This window comes from Capra hircus, assembly GCF_001704415.2.
Source record: "Capra hircus breed San Clemente chromosome X unlocalized genomic scaffold, ASM170441v1, whole genome shotgun sequence".
Lineage (NCBI taxonomy): Eukaryota > Metazoa > Chordata > Mammalia > Artiodactyla > Bovidae > Capra > Capra hircus.
The window spans coordinates 50,699,551-50,720,363 of record NW_017189516.1 but is presented as its reverse complement, the minus strand read 5'-3'; the positions used below and the strand labels follow the sequence as shown (position 1 = coordinate 50,720,363).

General features: G+C 42.3%; 1 protein-coding gene across 1 annotated transcript; it reads left to right on the top strand.

Annotated features, from left to right (window-relative positions):
• Nucleotides 1–998: 998 nt before the first annotated feature.
• Nucleotides 999–19,135, top strand: TLR7 (toll like receptor 7). The gene is made up of 3 exons (XM_005701112.3): nt 999–1,821; nt 2,193–2,293; nt 14,990–19,135. The coding sequence occupies exons 2-3, from the start codon at nt 2,291–2,293 to the stop codon at nt 18,137–18,139; spliced, it is 3,153 nt and encodes a 1,050-aa protein (XP_005701169.1). The 5' UTR covers nt 999–1,821; nt 2,193–2,290; the 3' UTR covers nt 18,140–19,135.
• Nucleotides 19,136–20,813: the final 1,678 nt, after the last annotated feature.

The following is a 20,813-nucleotide window of genomic DNA, read 5'->3' as shown; positions in this document are numbered from 1 at the left end:
CACACTCAGAATAAGAAACTGATGAATTGGAAAAAGTCACTATTCTTGATAGTGTGCACAGAATATAGGGAAATCAGAAACAAGGGTTCATCATTTCAAGGATTGAGTCTTTACAACCCCAGGCCTAAAACGGCAAGGTGAGGAAACGGTAGAATTCACAAAGAGTGGCCCTGGAGCATCACCTGATGAGAGCCTCATTGGAGGGTTACAGCCAACCCACAGCCTCAGAGAGGAAGGGAGCCCAGGGCTACTCTGACCTCTCTCTGCATTGGCCAAACTCAACCAGAAGTGTGCCAGCTAGTGATGAAGTTCATGCAACTCAGCCTGCCCAGACACACAGCTGGGTAGGAAGGCATGGAGTGTGGATTCGGAGGGGCAAATAAATGGATAGGAAGCAGCCTGCAAGGTAAGGCGTCATTGACTCCTGCCCATCTACCACCTTCTTCATTCCCAAGCATTTCATGTCAGTTTTCTTCCCAAATATTTCATATTTTTGTTGCTCTTTTACATGGAAGTTCTATTATGAATCTGGATTAGTTACTATTTATATGTGAGAAGGAAATGTTTATTTGGAGAGGGAAATGGCAACCCACTCCAGTATTCTTGCCTGGGAAATCCCATGGACAGAGGAGCCTGGCAGGCTACAGTCCATGGGGTCTCAAAGAGTCAGACTCATCTTAGCAACCAAACAACAAAATATGTGAGAAAGCTATTAATTTTTATGTATTATTTGCATGGCAAAGTGGTTTGATAAGAAGGCATTTAATTTTTGCTTATGTGAATATCATTTACATGGTATGTGACCTGAGAAGCGTCCAGTATCTTTTCTGCATTAATTCCATTATTTGTAAAAAAAAAAAAAAAAAAAAAAAAAATTTAAGGCTAAGAAGATATTTCTTCATTCTTTTTAGTAGTCAATGAAATAATACATATTAGTCAGTTAGAATAATCCGGTTCAAAATAAACTCCCAGTAAAGATCACTTATTATTGTATCTAGTAGTTTTTCAGCTGATCTCGGGCACTGCTTGCTTTTCAATCCAGTAGATAACACTGATAGTTAGCAACTGGTTTTCCTGTGGCACACTTGGCAATTTTCAAATTCTCTCTGGATCAACTAGGTGGACTTTTAAACATAACCACTGATATTTTGACTCTACCCCCTAAAAGGCCTAGTAATCACTTCAGAAGGGAATGAGTCTCCCAGAAACCCCACTTTGAGAAACAGGTTTTACCTGACCCTGGACTGCGAGTGTAGCTTCCCTCATTGAACCAAGTCTGCCCCTGCTTAGAAACCAGAGTCCCTTTCAGCTGAGCCTAAGAGAGAACAAGGGAAATGTAGACATGTCTCAAAGATACCTGTAGAATGACGGTTCTCAGTCAGGGGCCGGGGATGTGTTACAATGTCTAGAGACATCTGTGATTGTTGAGGGGCAGTGTGGCTGGCATCTCATGGGCTCAGGTCAGGGTTGCTGCTCAGTGTCTTACAATGCCACAAAGATGTATCTCACCAGAAATGGCAGGAGTGCACCAGTTGAGAAACTTCTAGAAAAAAACATCAGCCAGCCAAGTTGCTTGAATTTAGACATGAGGTTGCCCTGATTGCGGTGGTAGAAATAGAAGGAACCTGCTGCTTCTGCAAACCTCATGTCTGAGATGGCATAAATAGTCACACTCCTCCCCCCACCCCGTAACCAGTCTTTGCACTTGGAAAGTTCACGACTGGCAGCCTGCAGTCTCCATGACTTAAGTAGGTTTGCCACAGCTCATCTCTTCACCTCAGAAGACTCCAGACCTGGACTCACTCCATGCAGCAAAGAAAGGTATGTTAAACATTGGGAAAAACTCAGATCATTTAAGTACCTAGATCTGTGAGCCATTCTCAAAGAGAAGGGGAGAGAGGGGAAGGGACCCAAATCATACGCAAAACAATTTTTTTTTTTTTTTTTAGAATCTAAAGAAGCGTTTTGGTAGTCTCAAATGTCACTTCTTTGAAGATAAAGTCAGACTTTTACAATAATGCTGGAAATGGTTTTCTGGAGTGTATCTCTTGTCTGTATAATTTTGAGGAAGTAAATACTATTAATAGGTGTTTTCAACAGCATATATTAAAGCAGCCTTTCCAGCACGTTTTGAAGCGTCAATCCTTTGCTGTCTTTGCAAGGTAAAGTTTGGTGTTTTCTCTTTATCTTAGTTGATGCTACTGGGTCCATCTCAGGCTGATCTTGACACCTTCCATGTTCTGCTCTCTTCAGCCAGACTTGTCTGTTTCATTTTGGAAGAAGACTAAAAATGGTAAGGACAGCTAAGAGATCCCTAAAAAGTGTTATTTGTCCTTTTTTGTGGGAAGAACTAAAACTGACTAGCAAGAGAGATGTTTAAGTTATCTGTACTTCAGTTATTTACTGAAGAAAACTTTCATGATCTTTCATAAACAAGATTAATCATGGGGGTATTGTGTAATTTCAATTAATTAAGATTAATCAATACTTGCTGTGTTCTCCTTCCTATGGACTTCCCTAGTGGCTCAGATAGTAGTAATTTCAATTAAGATTAATTAAGATTAATCAATACTTCCTGTGTTCTCCTTCCTATAAGAATTAATGCATCTTGCCCTGAGGAAGAGCAAATGTTTGAATTGGGGAAATAGCTTCTATGGGTCGAACTTTTTTCACCCCACGTTTTTGGCTTTGAAAGTTAGTCATATAGTCGTGTCCAACTTTTTGTGGTCCCATGGACTGTAGCCTGCCGGGCGCCTCCATCTGTGGAATTCTTCAGGCAAGAGTACTAGAGTGGGTTGCCATTTCCTTCTCCAGGGGATCTTCCTGACCCAGGGATTGAACCCAGGTCTCCTGCATTGCAGGCAGATTCTTTACCAACTGAGCCACTAGGGAAGCCCTCATTTTGGGCTTTATGACCATACAAATTACTGAGGTTCCTTTGTGTTTTTCTAGCATTTGGTGGTGTCTAAACGAGTATGCAGGGGAAGGGTGGGGCAGGATGCATAGGACTAGGAATACAGGGAGCCTGGGCTCCCATGCAGTCCAAGAAAACCAGAACTGGACAGTAGATAAAGCTGTAAAAACAGATTTTGTTCAGGAACTGTTGCAATCGGGGAAATGAGACTGCAGTATAGGACTGGGATCAGTTCCAAATAGTGCGGAGGCATGTGGGGATTTATAGTCCAGGAGCAGAGTGGAGGCCAGCGGGTGGAAAATTACTAAGAGGAAATATCAGGGGTGGCAGGGCATGGGGTGGTTCTGACTCGACCCACCTGACAGGGTTCTTGCTGAAAGCAGGCCAGGAAGATGGACTATCCCCTGGGGGGTGGTAGAGATGGGGTATTTGATCAGATAGCAAGGATAATGAAGCTGTAGTGAGGGGCTCTTCCTAAACCAACCTAACAGGATCCTTGTGAAAACTGGCCACATGAACACAAAAGCCCAAATATCAAGGCCGAGTCAGAGGAGCTTGACTAAAGTTTAGTCAGGGAGAGACTCTGTCCGTGTTTGCTGTCCCAGTTACTAGTTGGGGATCCTTAGGTTTATCACTTAAGCCCCCTGAAACTCAGCTTTTTTTTATACTATAATATGAACATTACTATGGCTCTCTAGTTGCCTTGCTGGGCCATTGTGGAGGCTCAAATAACAGAATGTATATTCAGGTCTTTTGCACGTGGTGTGAGTTATCAGGCATGCCGCAAAATTCATCAGAAAAAGACACCAGTGACTTCTTGCTGAAATTATTTTGTCACCCCAAGTAGACACAACGGAGTACTTGCCTCAGGAACCCACTCTGACTTCTAGATTGGAAGGTGGGCTCCCGGGCTCATTTCATGTCTAATGAAGACTTAACCACAGGACACTGTGCGAAGAGACAGAGAAGCAACAGCGTAGAGTTTCATTTCCTAGAAACTCAGATGTCTGTTTTTAGGCAAACCCAGGCCCACATCTGTCTGTGTCCCTTGAGGGATGGCGTGATAGGATTGATGGTAGTAAAGAGTGCTCACATTTATTGACTGCTTACTACAGTGAGCATCATGCTTAGGGCTGGACGTCTCTGTTTCGATTTCACCCTCTAAGTCATGACTTTCACCTTGTAAGTCATAGATGAGGGAGCTGGAGTTTCAAGAGTCTAAGAGCTTCTGGTTTTGGCTGGGCAGCTCAACCCTGGAAACCGTGCTGGAGACCCCTCTGTTCTACCTAAACCGAGCCCAGCACACACTCCTACTCAGGACATGGTCAGTCAATGTGGGCTTCAAGTGTGATAATGTAGTCCTTAAGAAAAATATTGGGATATCTTTTATAAGAAAAAAACATAACAGTTTAAAAACAAAACAGAAAAGGTCAAAAAGCATAGGGAAATTATTTGGTCTTATAAATAGTTATAGTTCAGACCCTTTGATATGGAAACTCCACTTCTAGAAACTCTTCTTAAAGAAATGATCAGGGATGTCACAAGCAATTTATGAAGGTAGTCTGTGCAGCATAGCAAAGAAAATACCTCATGTCCAGTGTTGGGAAAGGGTTCATTAATTGTGGTCCCCCAGAGACATTACTTTGCCAACAAAGGTCCATCTAGTCAAGGCTATGATTTTTCCAGTAGTCATGTATGGATGTGAGAGTTGGACTGTGAAGAAAGCTGAGCACAGAAGAATTGATGCTTTTGAACTGTGGTGTTGGAGAAGACTCTTGAGAGTCCCTTAGACTGCAAGGAGATCCAAACAGTCCATTCTAAAGGAGATCTCCTGGGTGTTCTTTGGAAGGAATGATGCTAAAGCTGAAACTCCAGTACTTTGGCCGCCTCATGCGAAGAGTTGACTCATTGGAAAAGACTCTGATGCTGGGAGGAATTGGGGGCAGGAGAAGGGGACGACAGGGGATGAGATGGCTGGATGGCATCACCGACTTGATGGACATGATCTGAGTGAACTCCAGGAGTTGGTGATGGACAGGGAGGCCTGGCGTGCTGTGATTCATGGGGTCGCAAAGAGTCGGACACAACTGAGTGACTGAACTGACTGACTGACTGACTGACATTAAATAGCATGTTATGTAACCATCAGATCATCTGTTTATTTCTTTAATTTTGTTTTTTTGGCTGTGCTGGTTGACATACAGGATCTTAGTGCCCCAACCAGAAATTGAACCTGTGACCCTGCATTGAGAGCATGGAGTCTTAACCACTGGACTGCCAGGGAAATCTCATAGTTTTTAAAAGAATACTGAATGACATAAGAAAGTACTCGGGATAAAATGGTAAATGGAAAAAGCAATCTAGTAGTGAAGTATTGTTTATTCCTGATGTTTTTAATGCACATACTAGATGCTTGCTAAATGTTGGTTCATCTGGAATGACAGTTTGCATAAATAGTTTTTCTCAATAGTTTTTCTCAATAGTTTTCTTAATAGTTTCACAAAAGAGCCCTGTATTCAAACCATTTTATACTTGAGAAATCAGAGGCTCATGAGGGAAAGTGATTCACTAATGTCAGAGAGAGCTTAGGTGACAGAATAAGAACTTAAAATCAAAACTTTACTAGATGAAGCACCTGTCAGTATTGAAGTGCTTCTCAACTTTTGAAATAGATACAGAAAGGGGGAGATGAGTGTTAGAGGCAACATGCCAAGATGTAACAGTAGTTAAGCGATTTTACAAATAAAAACATTATTCTGCTCTTAGTTATAGCACACTCCTTCATGGCCAAACAAAGCAGTCCATTAACTAAACTAATCCAAACTGATTATTTAAAAATAGGGAAAATCATACTAAAATTAAAAGCAATCATTACAGATCAACCAACCAACCAGTGTCTCTGCACCCCAAGAATAGATCATTTTTATGTCTCAGAAGTCCCTCAAAGTTTAGGTTGCAATGGCAAATAATGGGTGTGGGTCATAGCCAGTCTGCCACCTGTTTTTGTATAGCCCACAAGCTAAGAGGTTTTTTTTAATCTCTTTAAATGATTGAAAAAGTCAAAGGAAGTATACTGCTTTGTGACCCTTAAGAGTTATATTAAATTCAAATTTTTGTGCTGACAATTAGCTTTAGTATTTGTATATTTGTGTATATATTGTCTATAACTGCTTTTGCACTGCAGTAGCAAATTTGAGTAGCTGTGATACAGACTGTATGGCCTGCAAAACAAAATATTTACTGACTGGCTCTCTATTGAAAAAGTGTGCCAAGTTGACAGTTTTCCTTTATGGAAAAAAGAGGGTAGGGTATGAAGTCAAGTAAGATGTAATTTCTTCTGGTCTTTGGTGCCTGTTATGATGCAAAGTAGCTGTTGAATTTCTAATTTATATAAGATTCCTTTATATCATTTGACTCTTTTATTTTGAAAACTAGTTCTGATAAAAAGTCTCTTTATTTTTTAAGTAAATGGGTTATGTCCTTGTACTTAATCTATTGGTTGTTATATAATGAAATTTTGATGTCCATGGTAATTACACTTTTCAGAGGTTAGCCTATAATTAGAAATATTTCAAAAATTTGCAAAAAGGGGATATTTGGTCATTGTAAGTCTAGTAGGGAAATTCCCAGTGGAGTCTGGCCTATAAAACAATATCACATCTGTTAAGTTCCATTATTCGCAGACCTCGGTTAGCCCCTAGGGTGATATATACAACGATTATTTAGTTATCAAACAATTCAGTGTCACGGCAATGTGACAAAAGGTTACTGAATTCGAATTCAAGGATGTCCCACAATTGCGCCCCACTCCTTGTCTCTTCCTGGTCCCTGTCTCATGATTCTCCAGCCCGCCATCACCTCTGCTTCAGCCCAGCTCATCCACGTGGAGGAACCCCACTGCACCGTGGTCTACTTTCTTAGTAGCTTGGCTTCAGTGACTCCCTCCACTGGAAATGCATATTCCAACACTTCCTTTTCAACTCAAGCAATGTGGCCTTTTTTTTTTTCCTGCTCTGTCGTCTTGAAAATAAATGGGAGGAGCATCTGAGAGCACCGACCTGTGGTCCCCTGAAGGCTGGCATGTCACAGCCCACAGAGGATGCCTGGTATGCTGGCCTTTCAGTCTGTTGGGTAGATGAGCGAAGGAGGGAGCAGATCTTCTCTTAGTTGAGTGTAACCGTGAGTGTTCCCTGACCTCTCTCGTTCTCACCTTGAGGTCAGTTTCCTTCTGTGAAGAATTTTTCTGTAGGCCTTTCACCCAACCAGATCAGGGGCTATGGAAAATTACATAATAAAGGCTGTGAAGGGAATGAAGATGAAATACCAAAAGGTGAAGGGTTTTTCCCTGCCACCAGGTAATCACACCTGACTTCCTCTGCCTAGAGGACTCTCTCCGCCTTCCCCTCTCCCTTCCACCCCCCCCCCCAGCTCCTCCTGCTGGCTGCTCACTGTTTCACTGATACCCTGGCTTCCTGTTTCCCGGAGAGCATCACAGCAATTGGAAGAGATTTCCCACCTGCTCCTCCCTCCTTGTGTGCCCACCTAGAGCTTCTGCACCTGACCGTCCTGCTTGACTTCCAGGTCACCCCCAAACCCACTGGCTCGAAACAACCACTGTCCTCGAGTGTTAGGAGTGGCGGGCCCACAGGTTGACTGGGCTCAGCAAGGCTGCTCTGGCGCTGGTGTGTGTTCCCCCTCGCCTTGAAGGCAATGTCAGGGGCTGGGCTTTGCCCGCACAGATCTGGTGCCCAGATGGGCAAGCTCCGCAGCTGGAGGCTGCCCCTGTTTCTGGGTGGTCTCCCCAACATGGCAGCTGTGCTGTCCCCGGGCTTCTTCCAAGGCTGCTGGCTCAGGACTCCAGTTCAGGTGGAGAGAGAGACAGGGAAAGATGGAGCACCGGGTGCCATGAAAGTCTCCCACCTTGTCTGTCCCTGCCTGGGAGGTTGTGCAGTCCTGCTTTGCTGCTGTCCTCCAGACAGTCCCCAAAGCCTGCCCAGCTTCTAAGGAGGTGGGAGATAGCTGAACAGTTTGCAGACTCTTATACTAAGGATGGAATATACTAGGCTCCTTGCTAAAGCCAAATCTCTCCACTAGTGCACTGGGTCACCTCCCCGCTTCCCTCCCTGGGCTCCATGCACCAGCATTCTCCCATCTCTCCTGCATTGTCATTGGTACTATTATTAATGATGGGGTTTTTGTAAAAAAGTTTTTTTCCCTCTCACCATGTGCCGTTATTCCTCCCATCCTCAAATAAATCCTCTTGACCCTCTTGGCCCTGGAAACTACCGCCAGCATCTTTGTTCCCCTTTGCAGGAAGCTTCTCAGAAATGCTGGCTGCCTCCAACCCCTCTTCTCATTTTCTTCCAAGAACTTGAAAGTCCTATTTGATTTGGCTTCACCTTCAAAATCTATCCAAGTATCTGGCTAGTTCTCACCACCTCCACCCCAGCCAGCTGGGGCTTTTGCTTGAATTACTGTCATAGCCTCTTGACTGGTCTCCATGCTTCCAACCTCACCCCTCGTTGTCTCTTTCAAGGCAGTAACCAAGATGATCTTTGTAACATGGAAGTCAGACCACAGCACTCTTTGGCTTAAAAATTTGCAATGGATCGACCTTCCATTCCTTGTTGGGATGGCTGACAAGGCCCTGTAGGAACCCTCAACATGGGACTACAGCTCCTCCCTCTTTGACTTCATCTCCTTTCACTCTCTGTTCCTCCTTTGTTGCCATTTTTGTGGTGATTCCAGCATGTTTGCACCTGGGGGCCTTGGCATATATTTCTTTATTAGGAAGCTAAAGCTCAGTCTGCCTTTAAATTTATAAATCCATGAACTATGCTAGCATAGCATTACTGGATATGAATGCACACCTAAGAACTATATGATGTGAAAAATCTCTTTTTTTTCCCTCGAGTTGGTCCCACTCAAATCATAAATACCTTTTCATAATATTTGGACATTTTTATTATGAAAACTCTAAATAGCACAATATCAAAACATTAGATGGCCAAAAATCCTTTAACTGAAAAGGAAATTAACCAAGATGCATGTATATAGCATACCAAGTGCATTTGTTGGAACAATATGAAATAACTGGAAGATGATTGGTCCAAGTGGAGTTTGAATCTTGGTTTGAAACTGCCTTTCTGATCCCTGTTTTCTCATCAGTGAAATGGGAATATTTATGTCTTTTCAACTTCATTGTCAGGGCTCAGTGATGTAAAATAAACAAAGTATCTTCTTTGGCATCTAAGAACGTAATAAATACCTGGTAATTGACAATTATAAAAAAACATAAATGATTATCTGATGACTAGTCAATGTGAATTCTACATTTTCCATTTTAACAAAAAGGTGATTTACTGAAAGAACAGAACACCTGTGAGTACAAAATCAAACAGTCCCATTTTTACCATAATTAGCTTGCTAATTGAGCATCCAAATTTACCCAGTATATTTGCAAGTGTAATCAGCTATGATTCATGACTAAAGCCAGGCCTATTATGGTGAATTATGCTATTTTACAAATCAAATTCCTGAAAGATGTATGTCTTTGGCAATTATTGCAAAAAAAATAACGTGGGTTATTTGTATGAAATGAAGAAACAGACCTCATATCATGCTGAATGAACACTTACCATTAAAAATAGCCATTAGTTGAAGCGAAGGTCCTAGCTTCATTCTGAAGCCATGTAGTTCCCCATGGTTTAAAAGGGGAAGTTTCCATACTTTGGGAAATTTAAATGGGAATAAAGGACTATTTCACATTTTACAATCATCTTCTCAAACATACCTTTTCTGTTTGGAAGCCTGAAGGTATTATTTCTCATTAACACATTTAAAAGGCATTGTTCATTGACTCAGTTTTCTCCCTCTCCTGCTTGATCAGAACCCATCTGTGAGTTCCAGGCAGCTGGCGCAGAGAGCCAAGAGAAGGCGGCTTGTCTGGCATCCAGCTTGCCTGGGCTGGGACTCAACGATTGAATACAAGTCAGGGACAGTCCCATCCTGGCTGTGCTTGTTCCCAGGAGAGACAAATGAGTTCTGTGCTCCCACTCAGGTTTCAGGTTCCAGGGGGTAGAACTTCTGAGAAAACAGATTGCAGAGGAGTCCCTCTGTAGGTCTGCTCCCCAGGGCCTCCCTTGGATACCATCCCCTTTTCTTCTGTGGCTCTTTTCTGATTTCAGATTTCCCTGGTGGCTCAGATGGTAAAGTGTCTGCCTACAATGCGGGAGACCCAGGTTCAATCCCTGGGTCAGGAAGATCTCCTGGAGAAGGAAATGGCAACCCACTCCAGTATTCTTGCCTGGAGAATCCCATGGACAGAGGATCCTGGTAGACTACAGTCCATGGGGTCACAAAGAGTCGGACACAACTGAGTGACTTCACCTTCCTTCCTTCCCTGAGAAGCCCCCAGCCCTCCTGGTCCCTCCTTGCTGCCTTATCAAAAATCTGATCTTTGGAAAGACTTTACTGTTTGTGATCATTGAATGTGAGCCTTCCACAGGATTTTAAGAACGTTCAAGCCTTGGTTTACTTGCCCGATATTTGTCTTATGCTCACTAGGTGGCAGGCATCATCAGAAATGGCCAAGACAGATAAAGCCACGGCCCCTAGAGTGTTTTACCTCCTAGAGGGAGAGATGGGTGAATTGATGCCTAGACTTCTGGGAAGGTAAGCCAGGAGAATTGCTAAGGGCCAGCACTGCATCTGAGTTACCTGGATCTCCCGGCAGGCAAGTTCTATAGTCTCTGCATCTCAGTGTCCTCATTGTCAGTGAACCTATTTCTTGGGGTAAGGATAAAATAATTGGCTAAATGCTATTGGTTGAAATTAGTGGCCCATGAGGCAACTTAGAGGTTTGCAGGTGATATGATTTCTTCTCATATTTGGCAGACTTGAACTGAATTTGCTTTGAGGTAGTTCTATGTGCAAGTGGAAGGTTTTGCCCAGACCAGGGCCCTGAAAACTATGACCCATGGACAAAATCTGTCCTGTTACCTGTTTTTGTGAGCTGAGAATTATTTTTTTACCACCTGATTCATTGTGTTCTAAGTGGTTATTTAAGTACCCACATTAATAGCCTCAGTTATGCTGGGAAAGATTGAGGGCAGGAGGAGAAGGGGACGACAGAGGATGAGATGGTTGGATGGCATCACCAACTCAATCAACATGAATTTCGGTAGGCTCTGGGAATTGGTGATGGACTGGGAGGCCTGGTGTGCTGCAGTTCATGGGATCGCAAAGAGTCAGACATGACTGAGCAACTGAACTGAACTGAGTCTAAAATATTAACTGTCTGGCCCTATAGAGAAGAAGTTTGCCAAGCCCTAGTCAAGACCATCTCTGTCTACTAGAACTTTGCACAGTGATGGAAAATGTTCCGTATCTGTGTGCTTGAATACGGTAACCACGAACCTGATGTGACTTTGAGCGCTTGAAATATGGTATGACTGATAAACTGATTTTGAAAATTGCACTTCATTTTAATTCATTTAAATTGAAACAGCTACACGTGACCAGTGGCTATCACATTGGCCAGGGCAGCTTTAGACCACTTAAGTCTGAAGATTCTGTTTTCTCTGTGTTCTTGTCTCTCAGTTTAATCAACTTCCCAGAGGCTGTCTGAGTCAAGAGGAAGGCAGCACTCCTAATCAGATTTCAGGGGCCCTGGACTGGCTTTCACTGTCTGCTAGAAAATGCTTAATGGAAAGTGCTAGAAAAATGTGTGTGAACATACACTTACTTCCTCTTAAAGCTGTATCCATGACATCTGCTGTTGTTTGGGGTAAGGCAGTTGGCTTTTTCAAACCCAGAAGGCCCCAAATTAAGGAAGTCTTAATCATCTTTAGAATTCAGGCTGCAGGCAGTGAAAACCTCACTTAGCGAAGCTATATTTCCTTCCATCCCTGCTTACAGAACAAAAACTAAGGTTAGCTTTCCAGGGCACCCAAAACTGGTGCTCTGGGACAACCCAGAGGGATAGGATGGGGAGGAAGGTGGGAGGGGGTTTCAAGTTGAAGGGGGACACATGTATACCTGTGGCAGATTCATGTTGATGTATGGTAAAAACCATCACAATATTGTAAAGTAATTATCCTCCAACTAAAATAAACAAATTAAAAAAATAATAATAAAGTTAGCTTCCCATCCCCCCTAGGCTAACTTCAGCCCTAGGGCATTTCTTTCGTAAGATTGCCTAGAACAGTTAGGAGTCATCACCACATGTCATCATTAGGAATAGTGTCAAGAAATTTCCCCTTAGAGTAAAACTGCAGTTGGCATTCTGGGAATGTCATGTAAGTATGGTGTATTGTGTATTTGAAAGTTGCTAAGACAGTAGATCTTAAAAGTTCTCATCAGAAGAAAAAAAACTTGGAACTATGTGTGGTAACTAAACTTACTGTGGTGATCATTTTGCAATATATTAAATCATTGTGTTGTACACCTAGCCTACTCCAAGGAGAATTTCTTTTAACTATTTTGCTGTATTTCACTGTTCATTCATTTATGCATATATTCTTTCATTCATGTATTTTACAAACATAATCAGCATTAAGTGCGAGGCATTGTTTTACATGAGGGCACACAAAACCCTGCTCTCTCGAAGCTAACATTTTCATGCAAAATAGATATAAAACAAGCACATAAACCAGAAGTGCATAAATGATCCACAGGATTATTCTGATTCTTCTAAAGACTATGAAAGAAATAAAGCACAGGAGTCTAATACAGAGTACCTATACCTCTCTCTGCCACAGCTAACTTGTCGGTAAAATGGGGATAATAATAGAGGTCTACAATTCCAGAATCCCTAAACTGAAAGCTTTGTCGTAATTCAGCTGATGGTAAGCACAACTTAATCTGAACTCATTTGGAGGTGAATCTTAGACCAGAACCAGATGATCTAGTGTTTGTTGTTTTTGTTCTTTTTAAAATCCCACTTAGAGTGGACAATCCTGTGCTTTACTGCACAAATTTTTATGTGTTTGATTATGAGATACTGCCCCAGATTCCAGTTGGAGTGTTACATAATATGAGGTACATGCATTATATTGCCTTCTAAAATCTGAAAAATTCTGAGTTCCAAAACACATCTAGTTGCAAAGGTTGTGGATAAGGGATCAAAGACCTGTAATGCTGCCCTCATGCGGTTAATATGAAGATGAAATGAGTGAGTTAATATATGTAAAGTACGGCAAACTTTGCCCAGCATATGCTAAATGCTATCTACGTTAATTACTGCTCCTGTCTTTATCACTGTTATTACATGGGAGGGTGTTTAGAAAAGTTGCTCAGAGATGGCCTCTCTGGGGATATGTCATTTAAGCAGACACCCGGGGATGAGAATGACCCTCCTCTGGCTGTGGGAAGAGGAGGAGAAAGATCATTTCAGGAAGTGGGAACAGCAAGTGCCAAGACTGGCTCAAATGAAGAACAGAAAACAGGCCGGATATCTGCCGTGTGGTCAAAGAAGGGGAAAAGTGGCTCAAGGTCAGTGTGGTAGGCTAGAGTCAGAACATGCATGATATAAACAATGGCAAAGACTCTGGACTTCATTCAAAACGTAATGAGTGATCATTGTAGTTGATCCGATTCATGTTTATAAAGACTGCTCTGATGCTGTTGATGGATGAATTGTAGAGGAAGATGGGAGTCAAGGAGACCAGGTTCAAGTCCAGTGTGATGATAGTCCAGGTGAAACCTCATGGCGAAGTGGAGTAGGGGGTGGGAATAGACAAGGAGAAAAATGGACAGGTGCGAGAAAACATATAGAAATGGGAGGAAAAGACTTAATAAAATGATAATAAATTAACAAGCTTTAGGTGTGCAAAGATGTGTGAAGAAGCTCTTTGAACTCCTTCTTTAACCATCTTGCAGTAGAGAAAATGCTGAGGGAAAATTTTGCTTATTTATCCCCTATTAAAGGAAGTAAGGGAAGTAGGCAGTGGATTTATTAGATATGAGCATGACTGGTTGATTCAGTCAGTTGAGGGGATGAAAACATTAGTTGAGCTGGAAAATTGTTGTAGAGACTCAGGCTAGATCATCCCATGGATGAACATAGGCGAAATGAAAACCAGTGTTCTGGAGGAAAATATTGATAGAAATTCCGAAACTTGAGAGTGAGTCTATGGTTAAACCATCCCCTAGGCAAGGCAAGCTCGCGTTAATAGGGTGGTTAGTAAAACTCTTCATTATGTCCCATATTCCCCCTTAGGTCTTTTTTGCCCAGGGTCCAGGTGTTTCTCATACTAAACATAGATGCCCAACAGTTACCCGTAAGAGTAGGTTCCCACATGTCCCAGTTGGTCTGAGAGAGTCTTTGTGTCTGTAGTCTTGGCATAAATTATTAAAGCTCCTCCCCTTTCATTCCCATGAGTATCCTGTTTGATCAATTGGGGATCACCCAGGCAGTACCCTACTGTATTATCCCCTTTCCAAATCTGTGTAATGTAAACCCGATGTGTAGGGAAAGTTCTCATCCCCAAGTCATCTTGGAGATGATTTCCAAAAATAGTCCGAGAGGAAAGTGGGCTTATAGATAGCAGTGCCAAAATATCAGGAGTTGGGTGACCATAAACAGATCAGTTAATATCTCTGAGCTGTGTCTCAGTCTGTAAAATGTTTCCCTGCTTAGCATATTAAGAGGCTCAGATGTGGTAAAGGACTCTTGTAACGTGTACCAGAGTGGGCTTAACAAGCAAACATTAATTGCACTAAAGGTTTTCTCACCAGATATAGTTGCATTTCAGACTTTGGCAGCATATTGATGGCTCTTCCATTGTAACATTCTAAGTAACAGGGAACAGGAAAATGCTGCTTCCCCCATCTGAAAAGCGATATAACAAAAGCTAAGATGCTGAAAGAGAAATATGTAAGTTTTTATGAACCTCAGTAATTGGCAACTACAGTCATGGGGTAGGGGCGGGGATGCTATTTAGACAGTTGGGAACAATAAACCTGAACTGTTGATTTTTCAAATGGAGCAAAAGAGAGGCAGCAAATGGGAGTTTTAAATTCTGGATCTTGGTGTATTTTAAACGGGTGATTTATTCTTTCTTATACTTTCAGGTGTTTCCAATGTGGACACTGAAGAGACAGTTTCCTATCCTTTTTAACATGATCCTAATTTCTGAACTCCTTGGGGCTAGATGGTTTCCTAAAACTCTGCCCTGTGATGTCACTCTGGATGCTCCAAATGCCCATGTGATTGTGGACTGCACAGACAAACATTTGACAGAAATTCCTGGAGGTATTCCTGCCAATGCCACCAACCTCACCCTCACCATTAACCACATAGCAGGCATCTCTCCAGCCTCCTTCCACCGGCTGGACCATCTGGTGGAGATCGATTTCAGGTGCAACTGCATACCTGTTCGACTGGGGCCAAAAGACAACGTGTGCACCAAAAGGCTACAGATTAAACCCAACAGCTTTAGCAAACTCACGTATTTAAAATCTCTTTACCTGGATGGAAACCAGCTTCTAGAAATACCTCAGGATCTTCCTCCCAGCTTACAGCTGCTGAGCCTGGAGGCCAACAACATCTTCTTGATCATGAAGGAGAATCTAACAGAACTGGCCAACCTAGAAATACTCTACCTGGGCCAAAACTGTTACTATCGTAACCCTTGTAATGTTTCATTTACTATCGAAAAAGATGCTTTCCTAAATATGAGAAATTTAAAATTGCTCTCCCTAAAAGATAACAATATCTCAGCTGTCCCCACTGTTTTGCCATCTAGTTTGACAGAACTCTATCTTTACAATAACATCATTACAAAAATCCAAGAAGATGATTTTAATAACCTCAGTCAACTACAAGTTCTTGATCTGAGTGGAAATTGCCCTCGTTGTTATAATGTTCCATTTCCTTGCACACCCTGTGAAAATAATTCTCCCCTACAGATTGATCTAAATGCTTTTGATGCATTGACAGAATTGCAAGTCTTACGCCTACACAGTAACTCTCTTCAGCATGTGCCCCAAAGATGGTTTAAAAACATTAACAAACTTAAAGAACTAGATCTTTCCCAAAACTTCTTGGCCAAAGAAATTGGGGATGCCAAATTTTTACATCTTCTTCATAACCTTGTCAACTTGGATCTGTCTTTCAATTATGATCTTCAGGTCTACCATGCAGTTATAAATCTATCAGATGCATTTTCTTCACTGAAAAAATTGAAAGTTTTGCGAATCAAAGGCTACGTCTTTAAAGAGCTGAATAGTTTAAACCTCTTCCCATTATGTAATCTTCCCAGTCTTGAAGTTCTTGATCTTGGCACTAACTTTATTAAAATTGCTGACCTCAGCATATTTAAACAATTTAAAACATTGAAATTCATTGATCTTTCAGTGAATAAAATATCACCTTCGGGAGATTCAACTGAAGGTGGTTTCTGCTCTAACATGAGAACTTCTGTAGAAGGCCATGGGCCCCAGGTCCTTGAAGCATTGCATTATTTCAGATATGATGAGTATGCAAGGAGTTGCCGGTCCAAGAGCAAAGAGCCTCCTTCTTTCTTACCTCTTAATGAAGATTGTTATATGTATGGGCAGACCTTGGACCTTAGTAGAAATAATATATTTTTTATCAAGTCTTCTGATTTCCAGCATCTTTCTTTCCTCAAATGCCTAAACTTATCAGGAAATAGCATTAGCCAGACGCTTAATGGAAGTGAATTTCAGCCTTTAGTGGAGTTGAAATATTTGGACTTCTCTAACAATCGGCTTGATTTACTCTACTCAACGGCATTTGAGGAGCTGCACAACCTGGAAGTCCTAGATATAAGTAGTAACAGCCATTATTTTCAATCAGAAGGAATTACTCACATGCTAAATTTTACCAAGAACCTCAAGGTTCTGAAGAAACTGATGATGAACTATAATGACATCGCTACCTCCACCAGCAGGACCATGGAGAGTGAATCTCTTCAAATCCTGGAGTTCAGAGGCAACCATTTGGATATTTTATGGAGAGATGGTGATAACAGATACTTAAAATTCTTCAAGAATCTGCTAAACTTAGAAGAGCTAGACATCTCTGAAAATTCTCTGAGTTTCTTACCTTTGGGAGTTTTTGACAGTATGCCTCCAAATCTAAAGACTCTCTCCTTGGCCAAAAATGGGCTCAAGTCTTTCAGTTGGAAAGGACTACAGAGTCTGAAGAATCTAGAAACTTTGGACCTCAGCTTCAACCAGCTGAAGACTGTCCCTGAGAGATTATCCAACTGTTCCCGCAGCCTCAAGAAACTCATACTTAAGAATAATCAAATCAGGTGCCTGACAAAGTATTTTCTCCAAGGTGCTTTCCAGTTGCGACATCTGGACCTCAGCTCAAATAAAATTCAGGTTATCCAAAAGACGAGTTTTCCAGAAAACGTCCTCAACAATCTAAACATTTTGTTTTTGCATCACAATCGATTTCTGTGCAACTGTGATGCTGTGTGGTTTGTCTGGTGGGTTAACCATACCGAGGTGACTATTCCTTACTTGGCCACAGATGTGACTTGCATGGGACCAGGAGCACACAAGGGCCAGAGTGTGGTCTCTCTGGATCTATATACCTGTGAGTTAGATTTGACTAACTTCATCCTGTTCTCACTTTCCATATCAGCAATTCTCTCTCTGATGATGATCACAACAGCAAACCATCTCTATTTCTGGGATGTGTGGTATAGTTATCATTTCTGTAAAGCCAAAATAAAAGGGTATCGACGTCTGATATCACCCAATTCTTGCTATGATGCTTTCATTGTATATGACACTAAAGACCCAGCAGTGACAGAGTGGGTTTTGGACGAGCTGGTGGCCAAATTGGAAGACCCGAGAGAGAAGTGTTTTAATTTATGTCTTGAGGAAAGAGACTGGTTACCAGGGCAGCCTGTTCTGGAAAATCTTTCCCAGAGCATACAGCTTAGCAAAAAGACAGTGTTTGTGATGACAGACAAGTACGCAAAGACTGAGAATTTTAAGATAGCATTTTACTTATCCCATCAGAGGCTCATGGATGAAAAAGTGGATGTAATCATCTTGATATTCCTTGAGAAGCCCCTTCAGAAGTCCAAGTTTCTCCAACTCCGGAAGAGGCTCTGTGGCAGTTCTGTCCTTGAGTGGCCAACAAACCCACAGGCTCACCCGTACTTCTGGCAGTGTCTGAAAAATGCCCTGGCCACAGACAATCACGTGACCTACAGTCAGGTGTTCAAAGAGACAGCCTAGCCCTTCTTTGCCGAATGTGACTGCTACCAAGGAGAAGCTCAGCTGCCTTGATCGGCTCACCCATGCCTTGCCAGAAGAGTGTTCTAAGATTCTCCAAGCCCTGGGATTGCCCATATTGGAGAGGAGTCACCAATACATAACAAAGGAAGCAGAAAAATGGGATTTATATAAGCATCAAGTCATCTTTCTCAGCTCTCTCTGTCTCCATTTGCACTTGAGTCTTTGTCTTCTGCCCTTGCATAAAATACTGTTGGGAGAAGGGTGGCAAGTAGAGGATGTGGGACTTTGATTCTCCTGTAATTGTGATTATTACATATACACACAGTCACCAAGAACTGCACTTCTACCCTCAAGAGGCACTGGTATGTATAGAAATAGGGTTAAAAAAAAGGCTCAGAGTCTGCTTATATGACATTAAAATGTACCAGTTAATTAGTGGTAAAAATAAAGACACAGTTAACTCCTCAGCCAATTGACTCAACCATCTAGTGCCCCGTTCTGTGCAGACCAAGTGCTGGCCCCCAGCAGGTGGTACAGCTCAAGTGCTCCTTGCTCTTTCTCTCCTGGGCCTGTTACTGGGTTTTTTGGGGAAATAGAAACATCTTTGTCATCGATGGACATAGTCTACTTACAAGTGGGAGAAGAATAAAGTCATGCTCTTTACTTTTGATGATAATTTACCTGCTTAAATATGGCTCTGGACTAAATGTTGAAATCCTAATCCCCCAGTGTGATGGTGTTGGGAGGTGGGAGGTGGGGTTTTTAAGAAGTGGTTAGGTCATGAGACTGGAGCCCTCGTGATGGGATTACTGCCTTAGAAGAAGCAGTCAGGGGACTAACTTGCTGTGTTCCCATCGTGTGAGGGTATGGAGAGAGGCTGGCAGTCTATAACACACAGGAGGACCCTCAGCAGAACCAGATCATATTGACACTCTGATCTCCTTCAGACTGGCTTCCATGCTTCAGACTTGTGAGAAATAAATGTTTGTTCTTTAAGTCATGCAGTTTGTGATGTTTTGTTACAGCAGCTGAGCTAAGACAGATTTTTTTAATCTGCATGGCAAAGTACTGTTTCCAAAGAAAAGTTGCCTCATCCAATGATCTTTCAAACTGCTTTATTAACTAATACTGTATACTTGTAATTATCTGAAAACTTGATCCATCAATGTCAGACAGCTTTGATGATAAACTCTAAAGGAGAACCCAAGAGCATATATTTATTTAGAGTTAGCAAGCAGGGATGACAGTCACATGGATTCCTTTAAATTTGGAGGCTGGGGGAGGAACAGAGGTTTACCACCATTAACACTGAGAAAGCTTCAGTCTTGAGCTTTGGCTTCAGTACTAAAAAAAAAAAAAAAAAAAAAACACCAGAAAGGACCAAGATGTTCTGAAGACACACATACTTTCTAAGTGTCTATAAATTTGCATGAGTCCAAAGTCTGAAATGTGACCTGTTTGTTTTTATTTCATGAAAGAAGTTATCTACAGAGGTGTCTGCGCCCTTTGAAAGATAGCTTCAAATCCCAGACTTCAAATTATCTGGGAGATAACTGTGTTTTCTTCATCTATGGAAAAGCCAAAGGTTTTACTCTGAGGATGGCTATATGTATTATTTCCAAAGGACATGTAATCAATAAGGGTCACAAACTCCCAAATTAATCTCTGGAATCAACAGAGCCAGCTGTCTGATAGCCTCGGTAAGCTCGATTGTACTTCATAGGCGCCTACGTGAAAACACAGATAACGCCATAAAAACTGGCTGTTGGCATCATCAATTTCTTCTATTACAACACATAACTATACAAGGTTTAAGTTATTTTGGTGATTTATAAACCATGAAGCACTTGAAGACAAACATCTTCTGAAATGAACCAAGAGGAAGGGAAACTGACAACACAACTCAGAAACCGCAGTGTATTTCAACATGAGGCTGTGCAGCAGTGGTTTGTTGTAGGAAATGACCCAAAGCACAGTAACAGGTGGTTTTCATTTTAATTCCTTTGTATCTTGACAAGTCACTCTGTTAATCTCCTGAGGGTCCTCTGTGGAGTCCTATACCATTAGAGCCATTCATAGATGGCTCGGCTCGAAAGCCACCAACTCAGGCCACCAGGAGAACATGACTGCTAGGTCCCCTGCCAAGCTCTGAGTATGGAAGAGACTCCAGATTGTCCATGGATCCCATGCTACCATGAAGGGGTTCCCAACCACTTCCAGCCCTGAACCTGTCCTTCCTCCTCGGATAGAGACTGTACCTTAGCACGACTTGGGCATTTGTAGGATCCAAGCCAAGAGAGGCATTGGGCAGGTAAGTGTTATGGCTGCGAAAAAGGCAAAACACACAGCTGCAGTCTGTAGAGCAGAGAAAGGCTGAGTATGACTGCAACCCCATGGCTGAGTCAGGGTCTCTTAAGGTCTCTTGGCCCATCCTCACGTCTGCTCCCAGCTCTGCCCAGTCTTAGGTCCAGCTGATCTCTTACATGTAGTCAGGGAGTACAGGGTACATGAGAGGGGCTGCAGTGATGTAACAGTCTGGGTGTCGTCTTGTCTTGTTCCTGCGGAAGCTGACGGGGACAGCAAGGATGCACACGCCTCTTTTTCAGGAGGCTGTCCCTGCCCCCCCCTCGCCCCCGCATAAAACACGCTTTTTGTTGACCTCTCGTGGTCCTCA